The 16,031-nt window shown below is 36.9% G+C and overlaps 1 protein-coding gene across 1 annotated transcript in view; it reads right to left on the bottom strand.

Moving 5' to 3' along the window:
- Nucleotides 1-16,031, bottom strand: part of ASXL3 (ASXL transcriptional regulator 3) — a 177,435-nt gene that overhangs the window by 130,124 nt on the left and 31,280 nt on the right. Inside the window, exons 2-3 of the mRNA XM_027068725.2 lie at nt 14,592-14,674; nt 12,002-12,004 (exon numbers count right to left, since the gene is read on the bottom strand). Coding sequence (XP_026924526.1) covers nt 12,002-12,004; nt 14,592-14,674 — 86 coding nt within the window. The remainder of the gene's footprint in view (nt 1-12,001; nt 12,005-14,591; nt 14,675-16,031) is intronic.

Genomic DNA, 16,031 nt, shown 5'->3' with positions numbered 1-16,031 from the left:
TAAAGTCTATTCTCCAAAATTTCATTTGATGTATTTGAGGCTTCACAGTCACATTTCAAACCAAATTTGGATGACAGTGCAAAAACACAGGACTCTGAGATACCTTTCCCCTCCAAACATACCAATTAGATACTCAGGAGGAGGTACTGTCAGGACACCACATGTTAAAACAGGGAAGCTTAGAACGTGGGAAAGCAGAAGAAATATCACATTGATATCATTTGCTCAAAGGGTTAAAGTGGCCCAAGTATGAAAGCTAACTAAAGAAATACAGTTTCTCAGTTACAAACAGGACCTCCCCAAAGCACCTCATTTGACTAAAAATTATTTACTTGCCAGTATATTGTAAAATGGGAAAACCCTTGCCTATAGTTCCAACATTGGTCACTGGCAGATATGTTAAAAACGACTCAGGATCTGCTTAATCAAGTAACAATGGCTTTCAATCTTATCACTGAGTCTGAGTTAAGAACATAAACTAAAATCCCATTTCTAACTTCTCACGAAATTTTAGATAAAAACTTGGGTATTAAATAACATTACATACTTCTTATTGAAAACAACACTTTGGCACCAGTGTGCCAAACATTACTGTGAAGTATCTTAGAATACAAATTTGACTTGAAACCCATCTAATCTTGATTAATTTCTCCAAATTCTTAATAAGGCAGCAAACAGTAAAATCTCATTAATCAAATATCTTACAATTGACAGCACATTTTCCAAATTATATTATTTTCATAACAATCTTAAGATGCAGACAAAGAGTTACAATTTCCCCCCCATTTACTGGAAAGATTAAAAAATGACTGAATGACTTATCCAGGAGAACGCATTATGTTAGAAGCAGAAATGGAGAATTAAAATTTCCATTCACTTATCAGAAAATATCATGAGCCTATTATATGAAGGGCACCATGGGGAAGAGACAAATCAATGAGACATGAACCCTACCATTAAGGAAATTGCAGTCCTATTATAACAAGAGAAAATCTGAGCGAGTTTATTAGATGCTACGACAAAGGAACACACACATTATGTTATGATGGAATAGGGTGGATAAAATAATGAATTAGAGCCAGAATTAAACAATCCTTTACTGAGGACGTGGTATAGGAAACTGGAATTGGGCTTTGGAGGTGGGGGATGGAGGACAAGCAATTGGAGGTCATTGTAGGCTGAGCAGAGACTTGAAAATATATGGAATGTTTGCATAAAGTCAAGTGTAGGTAATTACTTTTTCAAATGTCAAAAATGATACTACATATTTAACCTAAATCAAGCCCAAGAATGAGATTTAATTTAAAAATAGATATAACAGAAGTTGGTCGATTTTCCTCAAAAACTACCTTTCCCTACAGTTAAGGCTCTTACATTTTAGCTGGGAACACGCCTCCTTGCAACAGACTATTCTCCAGCTTCCCATTCAGCTAAGTGCAACTCTGTATCTGGCCAAGGGACAAGAGGAAAACCGATGCACTCAACTTTCCAAAGATATCAGTAAAGGGACTGCATGCGTCCCTTCTCCCAGCTGCTTCTTGGAACATAGATTTGGTGGCAAGCCATGTTAAGACCATCAGGATGAGGACAAAATCCTAATGATAAGGGAGCAATAAGACAGATAGGACCTGACTTTCTGGATATCCTGATGTACCTGAACTCAGCATTCCTGGACTACCTACCTTTAGAATGTCCTGTGAGAAATTAACTTTTATTTTTCTTAATCCCTTATTTCGACATTCCATGATACCCAGGCAAACTTATACACTAGCTTATATAAACAGGCTATGCTGTAAATACAAATTAAAAGTAGTTTCTTGGATCTCAATTCTCAAAACCTAAGAAAAATAATCTGAACATATTTAAATTAATTGCAAAGAGTTTAATATAATTAGCAACATACAATTTTAATAGGCTTTCAAATCTATTTTTACATTTTAATCTATATAACAACCCCAGGCAGAGTAAAAGTCAGAAATCAATATTATCATATTGTAAGTGAAGAATATCATGAATTCATTACAAAAAGAATTTGATAGCTCCAAATTGTATTGAGTTTAACCTCACTTAATCCATAAAATAACCATTACATATATTCCATACTGCACTGATATACTAAAAATCCATTTATAAAGAATGTCAAATGATCTATCAATGCCAGAAAAAAGAATCGATAAGTGAAAACCAGATTTTTACTTTAAGTTCACATTAGTTTACAATTTACCCATTGGACTTCTCAGTCCACTCAATTTTATTGGGATTACATCTAAATATTTAATTGCTGTCCATTTTTTTAAATAGAGAACAGAGGAAAATGTAATACGTAAACAAAAATATATTATCACAGTGTGAATGAAAAAGCAGAGCAAGCTGTAAGAGCCCAGAGGGAAAATAGGAACAGAGAACAATGGGTGCTGGATGACCTGTTCGCATCAACTTGTCCACACGCAAATCCATTTACCCTTGTTTCACAAAGAAGAACTAGAATAAGAATATTCAATAAAATGATCTAAGGCATTTGCTGAGCTCACTGGCTGCCTACATCAGCCCACAGAGGAAGGAACGTAAGGTGATTGCAACCTCTTCCCCTGTTCTTCCCATAGTCCTTTGGGCAAGGTCTTGATGGCAACAAGGAGCCACTGAGGCCAGATTCAAGAATCTTAGATCACTAGCAGAAGTATAAATGACAGTACAATCTCTCTTGCACCCCTAACTCCTGCCAACAGTGTTACAAATATGTACTATATGAGGCAAATAAAATCAGGTAATAGAGGGTGACTGGATCAATGAAAACCCATTGCTTCAGGAAAATCAATTGAAGGACATGTCCCTTCTAATGGTACCTTAGAATGGAAGATTTATCTTTTCTTTACACAGACTTACCTTCACTTACTACTAGGCTTTTGCCCCTTCTTCTCAAATTCAAAACTGATTGGTCTCGTCTAAGTTTTAAGATGAGTCAAATATCTATTAGTTTATTATAATGGACCACTCATTTTCTCTAAGCCTTAGTTTATTGATCTGCGAAATAAAAGTTTAAGACTATACGATCTGCAAAGTCCTTACCAGAAAGAAAATGTTATAGTACTGAGTTAAGCTTCATCTCATCTTACATTGCATCTTAATGCAGTAGAGACTGCTCTGAATGCACTATTTTTAAGGAAGCTTGCTTCCAAATAAATTCTCAAAAGAAATGCTTAAAGTTGGGATAGTAAAGACAACAGCAAATGACCCCTTGTGTACAATAGCCCTGATGTTACCAAAGGCTGTAATTCTTCAACTGTTAGGAATTATTCAGCCCCAAATTCTTCTATCACAAGAAACTCTTCTAGGTAAGACTAGAAAATGGCTAGAGTGACCAGGTGGTTCAAAACTGGGCTAAGGGAAAGACTAGATTTAAAATTTAGTTAATTATCTGCTCCTACTCAAACTTCTATAGACACTATTTCACAATTTTTCATCACACTTTTATGAGAAAAGAAGAATATACCATTGTATCCAACATAAATACTAATTTATAAAACTTTGAAGATTAAGCTATAGGTGGCTGACTCAAAAGGGTGGTATCTAAAAATAGCAAACTAAATAAATTCTAATTTAAAAAAAGCTAGCATTTCTAACATTAAGGCTGGATAAAATAAGTGAGCAGTAAAATCTGTTCTAAGTAATTCCAAATAGTACTTTCTGCATTCCTGATTCAGCACTTTCCTTCTTAGGGTGGAGGTGTAGGGGGATTCCAAAGTAATCTTTGCTAATCCTAATGCTTCAGAATTTAAGATGTGAGCCATTTAGATTTTCCCACTAGCAACAACCTGTTCCAATACATCTTCATGAATGTTATTTTTTTTCTGTATCTAGAACCAGCAGGTCACCTTCAATAAACACTAATTAAGCAACAAATTGAATAATAATCATTGTACAAATTGTTGTATTTCATGCAGACGTGCTAGAAAAGAACTAAGTAATGAATTCAGGTTAGCTGTAGTGGCCTGACGGAGAACGTGCTCTGCTTGGAAATCTTACATCTGTCTTTTGAAAAATGAAAAATAAAAACAAAAAGGAATGAGAAGCATTTTTACCCCTCCCAGTGGAAATACAACGGATGGATGAGATGAAGGACGGATAAATGGTTATGATACAGATTACCTATGACAGTAAAGGATATCTGATCATTCTTTGCTTAAGATAATTTCCTGCTGCTTCTGAAACCATACTCACTTATCCATTTGAGCCTCCTTTTCTTCCCCTAGATCCATCTCTTAGAAGGAGAATGATGATGTTCCTAATTTAGCCTACCCCCATGGAAGCATAGTTTACTCAATCCCATCTATTTCCATTCAGTTGTTTTACAAATGGAATAGGCGGCACCCTCTAAGATTGCCTTTCGGGTTATCTACATTTTGTTAGCAATTATGCTTTGACTGGTCACAGTTAGGAAGCTCCCCAGAAACAAGTTTCAATCTGTAAGTCCAATATCAACAACAGAGTGAGAATCCTATGAAGCCTTTGCTCCACCCCTTCCCTGAGGCAGGTTTCCCATCCTCACAGCATTACCTTGGAAAACAAACAGGAAGAGGGCGCATCCAAATATGCCCTGCTCCTGTCTGTGAGCCCAAATCTTCACTCATAGTCATCCTCCTCACACTGGACAAGCATAAGAGGTAAAATTCATCTGCCGCTTTGCATTCTCCAAATGTAAATGGGTTATGGAAATGTCTTTTTCACCCTTCAATCCTATTTATAATTAGGTTATAAGCTAGAAGAGTCTCAATACACCTATCTATAGGCTAGACTTTAACCTCAGCAAGTAATATATAAGACACTCAATAATTAGCCCAAAAAGCTTCTAATGGGGATATGTATGTCATGAGGGGGGAGGGTATTTACTTAATAGAATCACACAACCAGTACTTTCCTGCATCAAAATTGTTTTAGGCTCAGGCTACAAGTATTGTAAAAGGTTAAATGCAAGTAGTTCTGAATCAGACATCAAATCCCACATCTGCCACTTGCTAGCTGGATGAATTGTCTCAAGTTACTTAACTTCACCTGCCTCAATTTTCCTATCAGTGAAATGGGAAATACAGTGCACCGCAAAGTTTTTAAAAAGATAATTCATGTAAAGTCCTTAGCATTGGGCTTAATATAAACAAATGATTTTTTTCATTAGGAATTTTTTTAATCATCAAGCCCCTACTCATTAATTTGCCTGGCATACTCCATAAAGCATGGTGTCTCAACTCTATGCCAAACAAATTAATGAACACATAGATGTGTATTCCTTACCATAATGGCCCTATATTTGTGATGGAAAGACAACACTTCTTGATATGTTGGAATATCATTATGTTTTATGAAGAATCCAAGAGAGAATTAGAAATCCCTAAATTTAAAAAATATATGTGTGTGCATCTATACATATACATATATAAGTATGTGTGTGTGTGTACATATATATACGTGTGTGTGTGTGTGTGTGTGTGTGTATATATATACATTTAATCATCATGCACTAGGATGAAGACATGCGTCACAGAGAAGAGATTAAAAGACCTAACTGAAAAATGACACAGAAAAATGGTCTGGAACCAGGTTGTTTAATCCTCAAAAGCAGGGACTACATTTTATTCATCGATTAATCCAGCAACTTCTACAGTCCCAAGAACATTGCATGAGCTTAATAAATGTTGATAGCATGAATACATGCCTTAAAGCTTCCACAAAACCTCAGGACCTAACACTGTCTGCTGAGTAGGCACTTAGTAGGTGCTGAGTTGATTAACATCATGTTATGATATCTACATCTCCACAACTTTATTTTTATTTCTCTGATGTCCTAATTTGACCACCGATTTCCAGACAAAGTTCTCACCTACACACCTGAGTACTGTGAACCTGGTCAGACTGAAGAGTGCGTACAAGCCTCGCGCAGCACCTACAACAGATCTTAACTTCTTTAAACGCACACACACACACACAAACACATTGATAGAAATCACCCGAATTGCTGGCAGAATCCCAGTCCACAATTGTCAATTTGATTCTGCACAGGCATCTCAGGAGTTGTAGGATAAACAGTCTCTAATTGTCCTGAGAGAACTAAGGCTTGTTCTTAGGAATTACACACTGTAGCTTTTAGAAAACCTGGCTTAACAAAATGTCATAATTTTTATTCTTCTGAAAACAAATGAACTATAAAAAGAAGTCCCCATGTCAGCATATCAACTGTTTTGCATTTGAATTATGTTGTCAACTTCAAAACAACAAAGCAAAACTAAAATCATTTAGGCATGTGGCAATTAAGAGCACAAGCAATGAAATTAAGAGATAAAGAGAAAAATACCACTTAGAAAAAAATCAAATAAAATCACCCCAGTTTAATGTCTATTCCTTTCCAAAGGTTTTCATCTGCATAGGATACTTAGACTCACATACAATGTAATTTTACATCCATTTCTGCTTCTATTTCTGTACTGAAATATTTATAGAGAGCTCAGTATTTCTGGAGTAAATTATACCTAGATCTTGATAAGGCTGAAATCACCTAAATTACCTTTTTTTGTTCAATTATTTGGAAGAATGGAGAAAGAAAGCTTGACAGAATAAAAAGATGTATTAAGAAATGGCCATTTCAAAGCTATAATTGCATTCCTTAGTGAATATTGATGCCTTGAGGGTTATATGCAGTCACCAGAGCTATTTTTACCAAAGGTTGCAAATAAAATCCAAATCAATTTATGTTATATGAATATACACATTATATTTGAACACAAAATTTAAGCCAGGTATTCTATTGGTTTATACATTAAGACTAATATATGAAAACACATTATTAGGAGTATATAAAAACAGAAGCACAGTACAGTGTTAAGCATATTGTTATGAATACCCTCCAAGATTAATCAGATACTCAAAGTTCTAGAACATAATTCTTATGTTATGCCATAAATTCTGGCAATCTAAAGTTCCAAATTCTGAATCACTATTATGAACTGAAATTTTGTGTCCCCCAAATTCATATGGTGAAGCCCTAGCCCCCAGTGTGGTTGTATTTGGAGATGGAGGCTCTAAGGAAGTGATTAATGTTGAATGAGGTCTAAGAAGGATGGAACCTTGATCTGATAGGAGTGTCCTTACAAGAAGAGACAGCAAAGAGCTCACCCTCTCTCTCTGCACACACACACACACCCAGGAGAGGACATGTGAGGACCTTGAAAAGGGGACCATCTGCAAGCCAGGAAAAAAGCCAACACCAGAAATCTACACCGCTGGACCCTGACCTGGGACCTTGAGCCTACAGAACTTCGAAAAATAAATTTCTATTGTTTAAGCCACCCAGTCGAAGATATTTTGTGACGACAGCCTGAGCAGATTAAGCCAATCACTATTAATTTGACTTCAGTCAGGGAACTAGGAAGAGGCCTGTTCCGAATTTATTACATTAGCGTGAGGCATTCGATCTGAAAAGTGCAACCTCTCCATTCAGCGACCTGATCTTATAGCCTCTTACGAAACAACGTGACAACCAGTAGAAATGCACACAAATGTGCATGCACACACCCATGACACAGCTCATGAACGCCTCATGGGGCTCTGCTTCTAACTTCCAAAATCATGAGAAGCTAACGGGGGAAATGTGAGAGCCAAAGGCACGTAGTCACCTGTGGCTGCAACATCAGATGCTTGACTGTTAAGGCTTTAAAGCTGCCGAAGCCCAGTTTGATGAGGTAGTGCCAGGAGCCGGAACCTTGTAGGGTAATGTTTCACACAATTATTTTTTAACTTGGGAAATGCTTCCAAAGTAATATATAATCTTATTCCCCTGAATCATGTTTTCACAATAAGGAAAAAAAAAAGCAGGATGGAATAGAAGAATAGGATCAAGAGTTATAAATTTCCTGTCTTAAAAAAATTACGTCATGGAGGTTACAAGTACAGCATAGGGAATATAGTCAATAATACTGTCATAACGTATGGTGACAGGTGGTGACTGCACTTATGATGAACACTGAGTAATGTAGAGAACTATCATATCACTTTGTTATGCACCTGAGACTAAAAAAAAAAGTTAATTTATGACAGATTGCAAAGCTATTTTTAAACAATTAGTGATATCCACGTATAAATGTTAAATTCTTTTTTTATTCAGTTTTATACCATTTAATTTGAAACAAGTTAATTATGCACAATGCCAATGACTGACATTTTAAGTGACATATTTTGGGAAAAACCAAACGTACATATAAATAACTGGATTGGAAATTCAAAATCCCAACTATAAAATGTAATGTATGTTTTCATCATTCGCATCATAAAGCCTACGTTATTGGAATATCATGCATTTATTCAGATAACATGTAACTAGAAAAAAGTACCATACCCAATTTCATCTAATTATCACCAAACATACAACTGACAATATCTTTTGATTCACAGTTTACTAGGTGCAATATATTCTCTGGAGTATTATGGATTGTCAGTTAAGAAATCTACCATAAATGGCAGTGTTTGTTTCAGGGGAAAAAAAAGTATTTAAAAAGGGGGAGACTGGATTTGAAGAGACCAGATAAGAAGATACTACAAGTGAAGAAATTATAAGTGCAAATTTCTTAAAAGAAGTTAAGAAACTATAACTGCAGAACAAATGGCAAAGAGTAGGGATACAAAGAAGGAAAGATGTAGTTATGCAGTAAAACTAACACTACCTAAGAACCAATGGCAATGGGGGCATGACGAAGGGAGTTGGGACTGACTGACTGAGACTTCTAATCTGAGTAATGATGAAGAGTAAAATTTTATGTCAGCTAAGAGGTAAACTATTCTCAAGGCTTGCTTACACACTCACATTCACACACCTATACACATACGTAAATAAATGCAGATTGCCCTATGTTTCTGTTTAATAACACCATTGTCTCATTTGCCCCCGCTAAGTAGCTGACTGTGCACACCATTTACACAATGAGAGGATTAGATGTTAGCAAATGGCAGGGGTAACACTGTGAGTTCACACTATAATTCTAAAATGCCTCAGCACAAACTAGACCACCATTTCAGTGTGAAAGGAGGGATGCCAACATGGAGTCTGGAGATAAGAATTGATTTTGCAGTAGAAATTATTTGTGTTTCTTTCTTATCTCTAGACAAAACATTTCAGCAGCAACAAAGAATCATCTCCTATAGTACTAATTAGAAACGTAAATCTCACCAAGAGAAATGCCAAGAAATTTTATTGTTTGTCACTATACATGGTAATAGAATTTTCTGACATTTATCCCCCTAGAAAAATGCAACATCTTTAATAAACAACAGTATGAAGTGGAGATTCTAATTTCAGCATATCATAACAGAGATTGCAAAACAGAAAACATGCAAAACCTTAAGGCTAGTAGCTCAAAACAAATTTATTCTAAGAATTATCAGTAGGAATAAAAAGTTCTCATTGATACCAGAATAATTACAAAATCTTGGGTTGTCAATTGCATGTTCCACATTGCAAAATCAAAACTATGTCCATATTCTGAGTAACACTAAACACAACAGAGACTGTTTGTAAAGCTTTTCAAATGTCCCTACTGTGGTATGTGATTATAGACTGTTGCTCTGCAAATGGCTGATGAAATCTAACAGATTTAAGTAAGACATCTATAATCTTGTAAAATGTACCTCATAAATATCACCCTGCCCCCACCCAACAGAGGGGTTTTTTTTGTATTGTGTGTGTGTGTGTGTGTGTGTGTGTGTGTGTGTGTGTTTATGATTGCCATACCTCCACCTCCATTAGAAAACTATTTGCCTATTAGCAAATAATATGAAAACCAAATCAAAGTTCATGTTATATTAATAACAGCTATCTTGTAATGATAACACCCAGCACCTAAGAAATTATCCCTCACTGATGAGTGACTGTTCTGCTCTCATGACGTAAGGGCTGCAAGCCTTACTCCCTGACTTTGTAGCCCCTGGATATGTCACTACTTGAAAGCACATACTTCTTGGGAAACATCACTTTAAAAATTACATGTGCAGAGAAAAACATATCCTCAGGCATTAAAAATCCCTCAGTCCTCTTTGTAAAGGAATTATAACTTCTGAAAAAGCAAACCATAAACAGAAAAGCAGAATTAGGACAACCCCAAATGTCATCCAAACCAACATGGTAACTAAAGTTACTCCTCTATTTCTACAAACATATTTCTAATTACTGGAGACAGGTGCTCGCTTTGGCAGTACATACTAAGATCACTGCAGACAAGACCATATTCTACAGAAGCACCCTAACTCCGTGAGGAGGTGGGAATGTTTAGCCAAGCAGTCCAAACAGGCATATCAAATATCCATCCAGAAAAGCAGATTGGAATATGCACGTTTTAATCCCCTCTATACAAGCAACATGGCTATTTGATTGACTCTGAGATTCTGATCATCTAAACAGCATGCCAAACAGCTATGCCTTATCAATTGTTCACAACTCATAAACACAAAGTGATAAAAGACTGGAAATACTCAGAATCAGCAAAGCAAACATAGATGGACCAGAGGAAAACTGTATTGATAAAAATCTTCTATGTTATTATACAGAAGGGAATTAAAACCTACCAAATACATTTTCATTAAAAATTCTAGGCAACCATGCCATGATGTTATTTCTTTCAACAAAAACCATATGTCCTTCTGACCTTTTTTAGCCACATGGAAAGAACTTATTTCAGTCTGGCTTTTCCAAATAGAATTTAATCACACACTACACAGTTCATCAATAACATGAAAAAGATACACAGAGCATGATATAGAAAAGCTGTCGTCTTTTTATCATGTCTACTTGAAAAGTATGCAATTTAAATTGTCACTTGAAAAGAGGAAAAGATAGCATAAAACGTCAAGAATTTCATCACAGTCAAATAAATTAACAATATCACATATACTGAACACATTCAAATACTCATATCAGCTTTGCCAAAATTATTGGTGTATTTTTTGTAAATTACAAGTTTAAACCAGAGGCACTTAACAGCGTTTGAAAACAGGCAACCGTACAATAACCTTACTTGCTCACATATAATCTGCCAAAGACTATTAGCATGCATATATTTAATGGGGTTCCCACAAAACTGTTAGGTTTGTTTTGATTAAAACACACAAACTATTAAATAAGATGAAAAAATACAACACATAATGCTAAAAAGAAGCTTCTGACTCTAAACGGAAGCCAAGTCATCACCAAGCACCAGAAAACTAACATTTTTTAATTGTTTTAATGCCTATTTCAGTTTTGAGAGAGAGACAGACAGAGCACGAGCAGGGGGTGGGGGGGGAGAGAGAGAGAGAGAGAGGGAGGCACGGGATCCAAAGCAGGCTCCAGGCTGCGAGCTGTCAGTCCAGAGCCCGATGTGGGACTTGAACTCGTGAACTATGAGATCATGACCTGAGCCGAAGTCGGCGTTTAACCGGATGAGCCACCCAGGTGCCCCCAGAAAATTAACATCTTGAGAAAGATTGTTTACTCAACAAATATTTATTGACTATCTTCTGAGTGTTGGGAGTGTTATATACCCTGCCCCTGGAGAGCCCACAGGTGGGCGCAAGTAGACAAACAAGGACAAAATTACAGGACGGTGAGGTCAGCCCTACAGGAGAGCTGTCTGGCACACAGAAGGAAGCCCCACCCCCCATGGTACTTGAAACAAATGGCATTACTTTAAATCCAGGTTCACAATGATGATGCATAAAGACCCAATCTCTCTTTTCTGGAAATGCTAGGTACAAGGGTGAACTGTTTGGGGAGGACCACTACCATCACCTCCCACCCACAGAGACCACCAGAAGGTCATGGCCACCTTGGTACCCTTCACAATAACTCCCCTCCATTTTATCAGGTATATCACAAACCTGCATTTCTTGGAAAACACATTAATAAATACCTAGAAATTAAGCAGCTATGTATGACCTTATGATGAGGGAATTTCTAAATGTAACTTAAGAAAAATAAATACAGTTATACTTTCTTTACTCAGCTACCATAATTATTTGGAAAACATTTAAGAACTCGGGAGGTAGCAAAACAGTACATTAAGTAGGGAAAATAAATGTCAGAATCTGCTCCCTAAAACAACACACATAACAGGCTTCAGGAAAGCCCAAAACTCACTGAAATCATGTACTTTTATTTTTGAGATTATTCCAATAAGCAAACTAGAAAACGAGGTAAGAGTGGTCACAGACACACTGGCCGTAAGTAACCGGTCACAATTGGCAGGAGAGAGGAGAGTCAAAGAAAGTAGAAAGAAATGAGAACATAAAATGTATGGCTGGAGGCCCTTCAATGCAGAACTGATTTTACAGAACAGAACTTAAATAGAACTCTGGTCTCTTTCTTTGCCTGTGCCCTTGTCTATTTAACTTGTGAATTCGTTGCAGGTACTTTCACTACTACCATACTGGTTTATCAGTATTTGTAACAACAAATATTCTTTTTTCTTTACGGAAGGACACAATAACCGGGTGGAGGGGGCAGAGGGAGGGCTATGTATTCTGAGAAATAGCAGGTTACGTCTTCCATTTCAGTGTTCTTCACTCTTTAAAGATGCTGCTTTGCGTTTTGTTAACTACATATGCTTACAGCCCTTTAATATACCATTCTGGGAAGACCAGCATTTTGAAAAATAGGAAATAATGCTGTTACAATAGTCAGTGCAATTAAAATGCTGTTCAGAGGCATGGTACAGGAATTTTATATCTCAAGGTGCATAACAACTGATCACAGAGTAGTCACTCCTGTTGAGAAGGATACCATAATGAACAAATTTCAAAAGCCTACTTCTAGGAGATGCTTTTTATGTCTACGTTGGCAGATTCCACTGGCATAGAGCCCACATTCAAGAGGAGTTGATACCCTTAGATTTTTACCTCCTCTTTTCTTTTGGCTGCCGCACAAACACTTTCAGTGCCTTCTAAATGGCATAAATATTTTCAGGGTTTTTGACAGCAACAAGGGGAAAATTAATTTCCAGGTGTTCCCATTTTGTTCCCTAACTCCTCACACTGACGTCCGGCTCTGAAGAACAGGATTACCCTTACCAGAGCTATTAGGCTTGGTCAGCAACTTCTCTCCCCACCGTTGCCTCCAGTTTGTTGGGGGAACAATGATCGCAAATGGTGTCATTACATTATCTCAGGTTCTGTCTTCAGAATGGGCGGGAAAGGCCTCCAACATAGAGATGAAAGTTTGAGCCTAGATGTCCTACACCCCTCTAAATTGTGATGTTCATGGATCAAACTTCCAAAGGACCCATTTTCAACACCTAAAAGCTGTTGTTACTCACCCTTTCCGGCAGTAAGAGTTACAGGTAATACCGATTTGTTTTTAGGAAAACTTGGCCTCAGGAGGATACTCATTTCTCTCAGTTCTATCTCAGTCTCAGTAAAAACATCCGAAAGGTAGCTCAGCAGCTTTATTTTCACCAAGCTGCAAATACTGTCTGCCAATGGCTTGTAGGTAGACAAGTTCATACAAAAAAACATTCACTCTATGTAACATGGATGATTACACACTCAGATGACAGCTCAATGTTTATTTTACTTTGTAACCAACTTCTTTTTTCTCCTTGAGTGGTATCATCAACATGGCCCTAAACTGATGGCTAAAGCCCAAATTGTCAAATCTGGACAATCAAAGACTGTCCTAAATAGAGAACAATCACAGATAAACAAAATGCAGTATGCATCCATACAATGGAGTATTATTTGGAACAAAAAGGAATGAAGTACTGATTCATGCTACCACATGGATGGACCTCGAGGACATTTTGCTAAATGAAAGAAGCCAGACACAGAAGGCTACACACATACTGTATAATTCCATTTCTATGAAATGTCCAGAATAGTCAAAACCAGACACAGAAAGTCAAATCGTGGTTACCAGGGGCCGGAGGGAGTAGGGAATGGGCAATGATTACTTGATGGGGATGAGGTTTCATTTAAGGTGATGAAAATGTCCTAAAATTAGATAGTGGTGCTGACTGCACAACTTTGTGAATACACTAAAAAACCACTGAATTGTACATTTTAAAAGGGTGAATTTTATGGTATATGAGTTATATCTCAATAAAACTGCTATTTTTTTAAAGACTCGAAATAGCTGATCAATGACACTCAAAGTAGGAGAATTCTACATATAAGAGAGCTAAATTTGTAACCACATTTATTGGCACTTCAGGTTTTATCAGAGTGATCCTGGAATCTATCTCTTAAGCCTGTAAAAGCGGTCCTCTTATTCATTTTCAGAAACAAAATCTCCTCTTACAAGAGACAGAGAACAAGGAGTAACTCCAGTGAAGGGCTAATTCATGCAGCAGGGCTCTCTGTGAACAAAGTACATTCTATATTAACCTGCTGAATGTAATTTATTAAGCCAACGGGCAGTTCCAAGGAAATCTTGGGTCATCTAAATATTTGGCAATCACAAAAGAATCTGCAGGTAATTACTTAATTCACAGTCAACTGCAGTATCAAAATCTAGACACATCTATTGCTTTGCAATTAATAGCAATTACTAATCAATGAAAATAGAAAATGTAAATATGAATACTGACCTTGTTTCTTTTAACCCTTCTTTCTGAATGACTTCTAATATCTGCTTCGCTGTCATTGGTGAGTTGGGGTGTTTTTCTAGTGCCTGAAAAATAAAAATAAACATAAAATTCCTAGATTATCATATGGAAATGTACAAAATGAAAACATATGTGAATCATGCAATGCTTCTTTAAAATTTTAAAGGGGAAGGGGGTGTTGTATCAAAATAAGTTCCAATTTTACAGTTCAGGTGTCCAAAGAGAGAATGTAATTCTTTTCTGGACATTTATGGCAATTTCTGCAACATGGGGGGTCATTCCTCAAAAAATTGTCACAAAGGCATACACACCAAAAAAAGAAATGTGAAAACAGAAAAAAAGCAAGTTAATAAATGTATATAATTTCCTTTATTAAAAGTTGCTAATATTTATACTTAAAGACAGATTTTCAGGTCATTAAAATGTGTCCTAAATTTCCAGGACCTTGGAAACACGGAGCCTGGACAATACTAACAGCAGAGAACAAAGTGCTGGTTAGAAATAACCTCACTGGATTCACATTTCGATCAACCTCTTTTGTATTGGGGGGAAAAAAAAAAGAGGGAAAAATTCCTTCATGGCCAAAATGGAAAAAAGCATACAGAAACCCAAGTAAGTCATTACAGTGTGTGTTTTCCAGTTCAGCTCAGTTTCCTTTCTTCTGCCTTTTCCAATTAATTTCAAGTAAACCCCTTCCTCTTCCCATTCAGCCCATCTCAGTTTTATGAACTGAGTCCCATTTTTCTTCCTCTCCCCTTCTGGCCTCCTTATTTTTGAGTGAAAGGGACTTGTTTTAAACAAAGTGTGAGGGATACATGGGACATGGCTAATTATTTCCATGGTCATTAGACCATCAGACCCGGAAATCAAGTTCCTTTATTTACCCAGGAGTTTAACTACATGCTGGGAAAGCAGTAAACAACAGTGCCCATGCTGTCACAAGCACAGACTACAGGGGCCACCTCTGGGTATAAGAAACAGGTCTACACACATCTTCACAATGACTTCCTCCAAGGGTAGACAATACCCACTTAAAGATGCTGTACAGAAGCTTCTGCACATTGTAGAGTTCTAATTTATGATTATTTACTGGAATGATCCTAATTATTAAGAATTAACAGAGCCACCTTAACAACTAAAAAGGCTTCTGAATCTGTTCAAAACAGCTCTGTGATCTCTCCTACTACCATGGCCAAATTTCAACCAGGTCACTAGCAAAGGTTCTATTCACCAAGGTTCTCTGGTGATTGACATACAGCCTGCCCCACTTCACTATTAGGGCCCCTTTCCTGTTCTCCCCTCTCTCGTTCCCAGGAAATGTCCCCATCTTTCCCAGTCCAGATCAGTTCCTTAGCTGTTGTGGTATGTCCTTGAAAGAATACAGAAATGTGAGCTACACTAGAAAGAGGGGACGGCGACAAG

The sequence above is a fragment of the Acinonyx jubatus genome, chromosome D3 (genome assembly GCF_027475565.1).
Source record: "Acinonyx jubatus isolate Ajub_Pintada_27869175 chromosome D3, VMU_Ajub_asm_v1.0, whole genome shotgun sequence".
Lineage (NCBI taxonomy): Eukaryota > Metazoa > Chordata > Mammalia > Carnivora > Felidae > Acinonyx > Acinonyx jubatus.
Note: the sequence above shows the minus strand (reverse complement) of the source record. Positions and strands in the feature narration are given on the sequence as shown.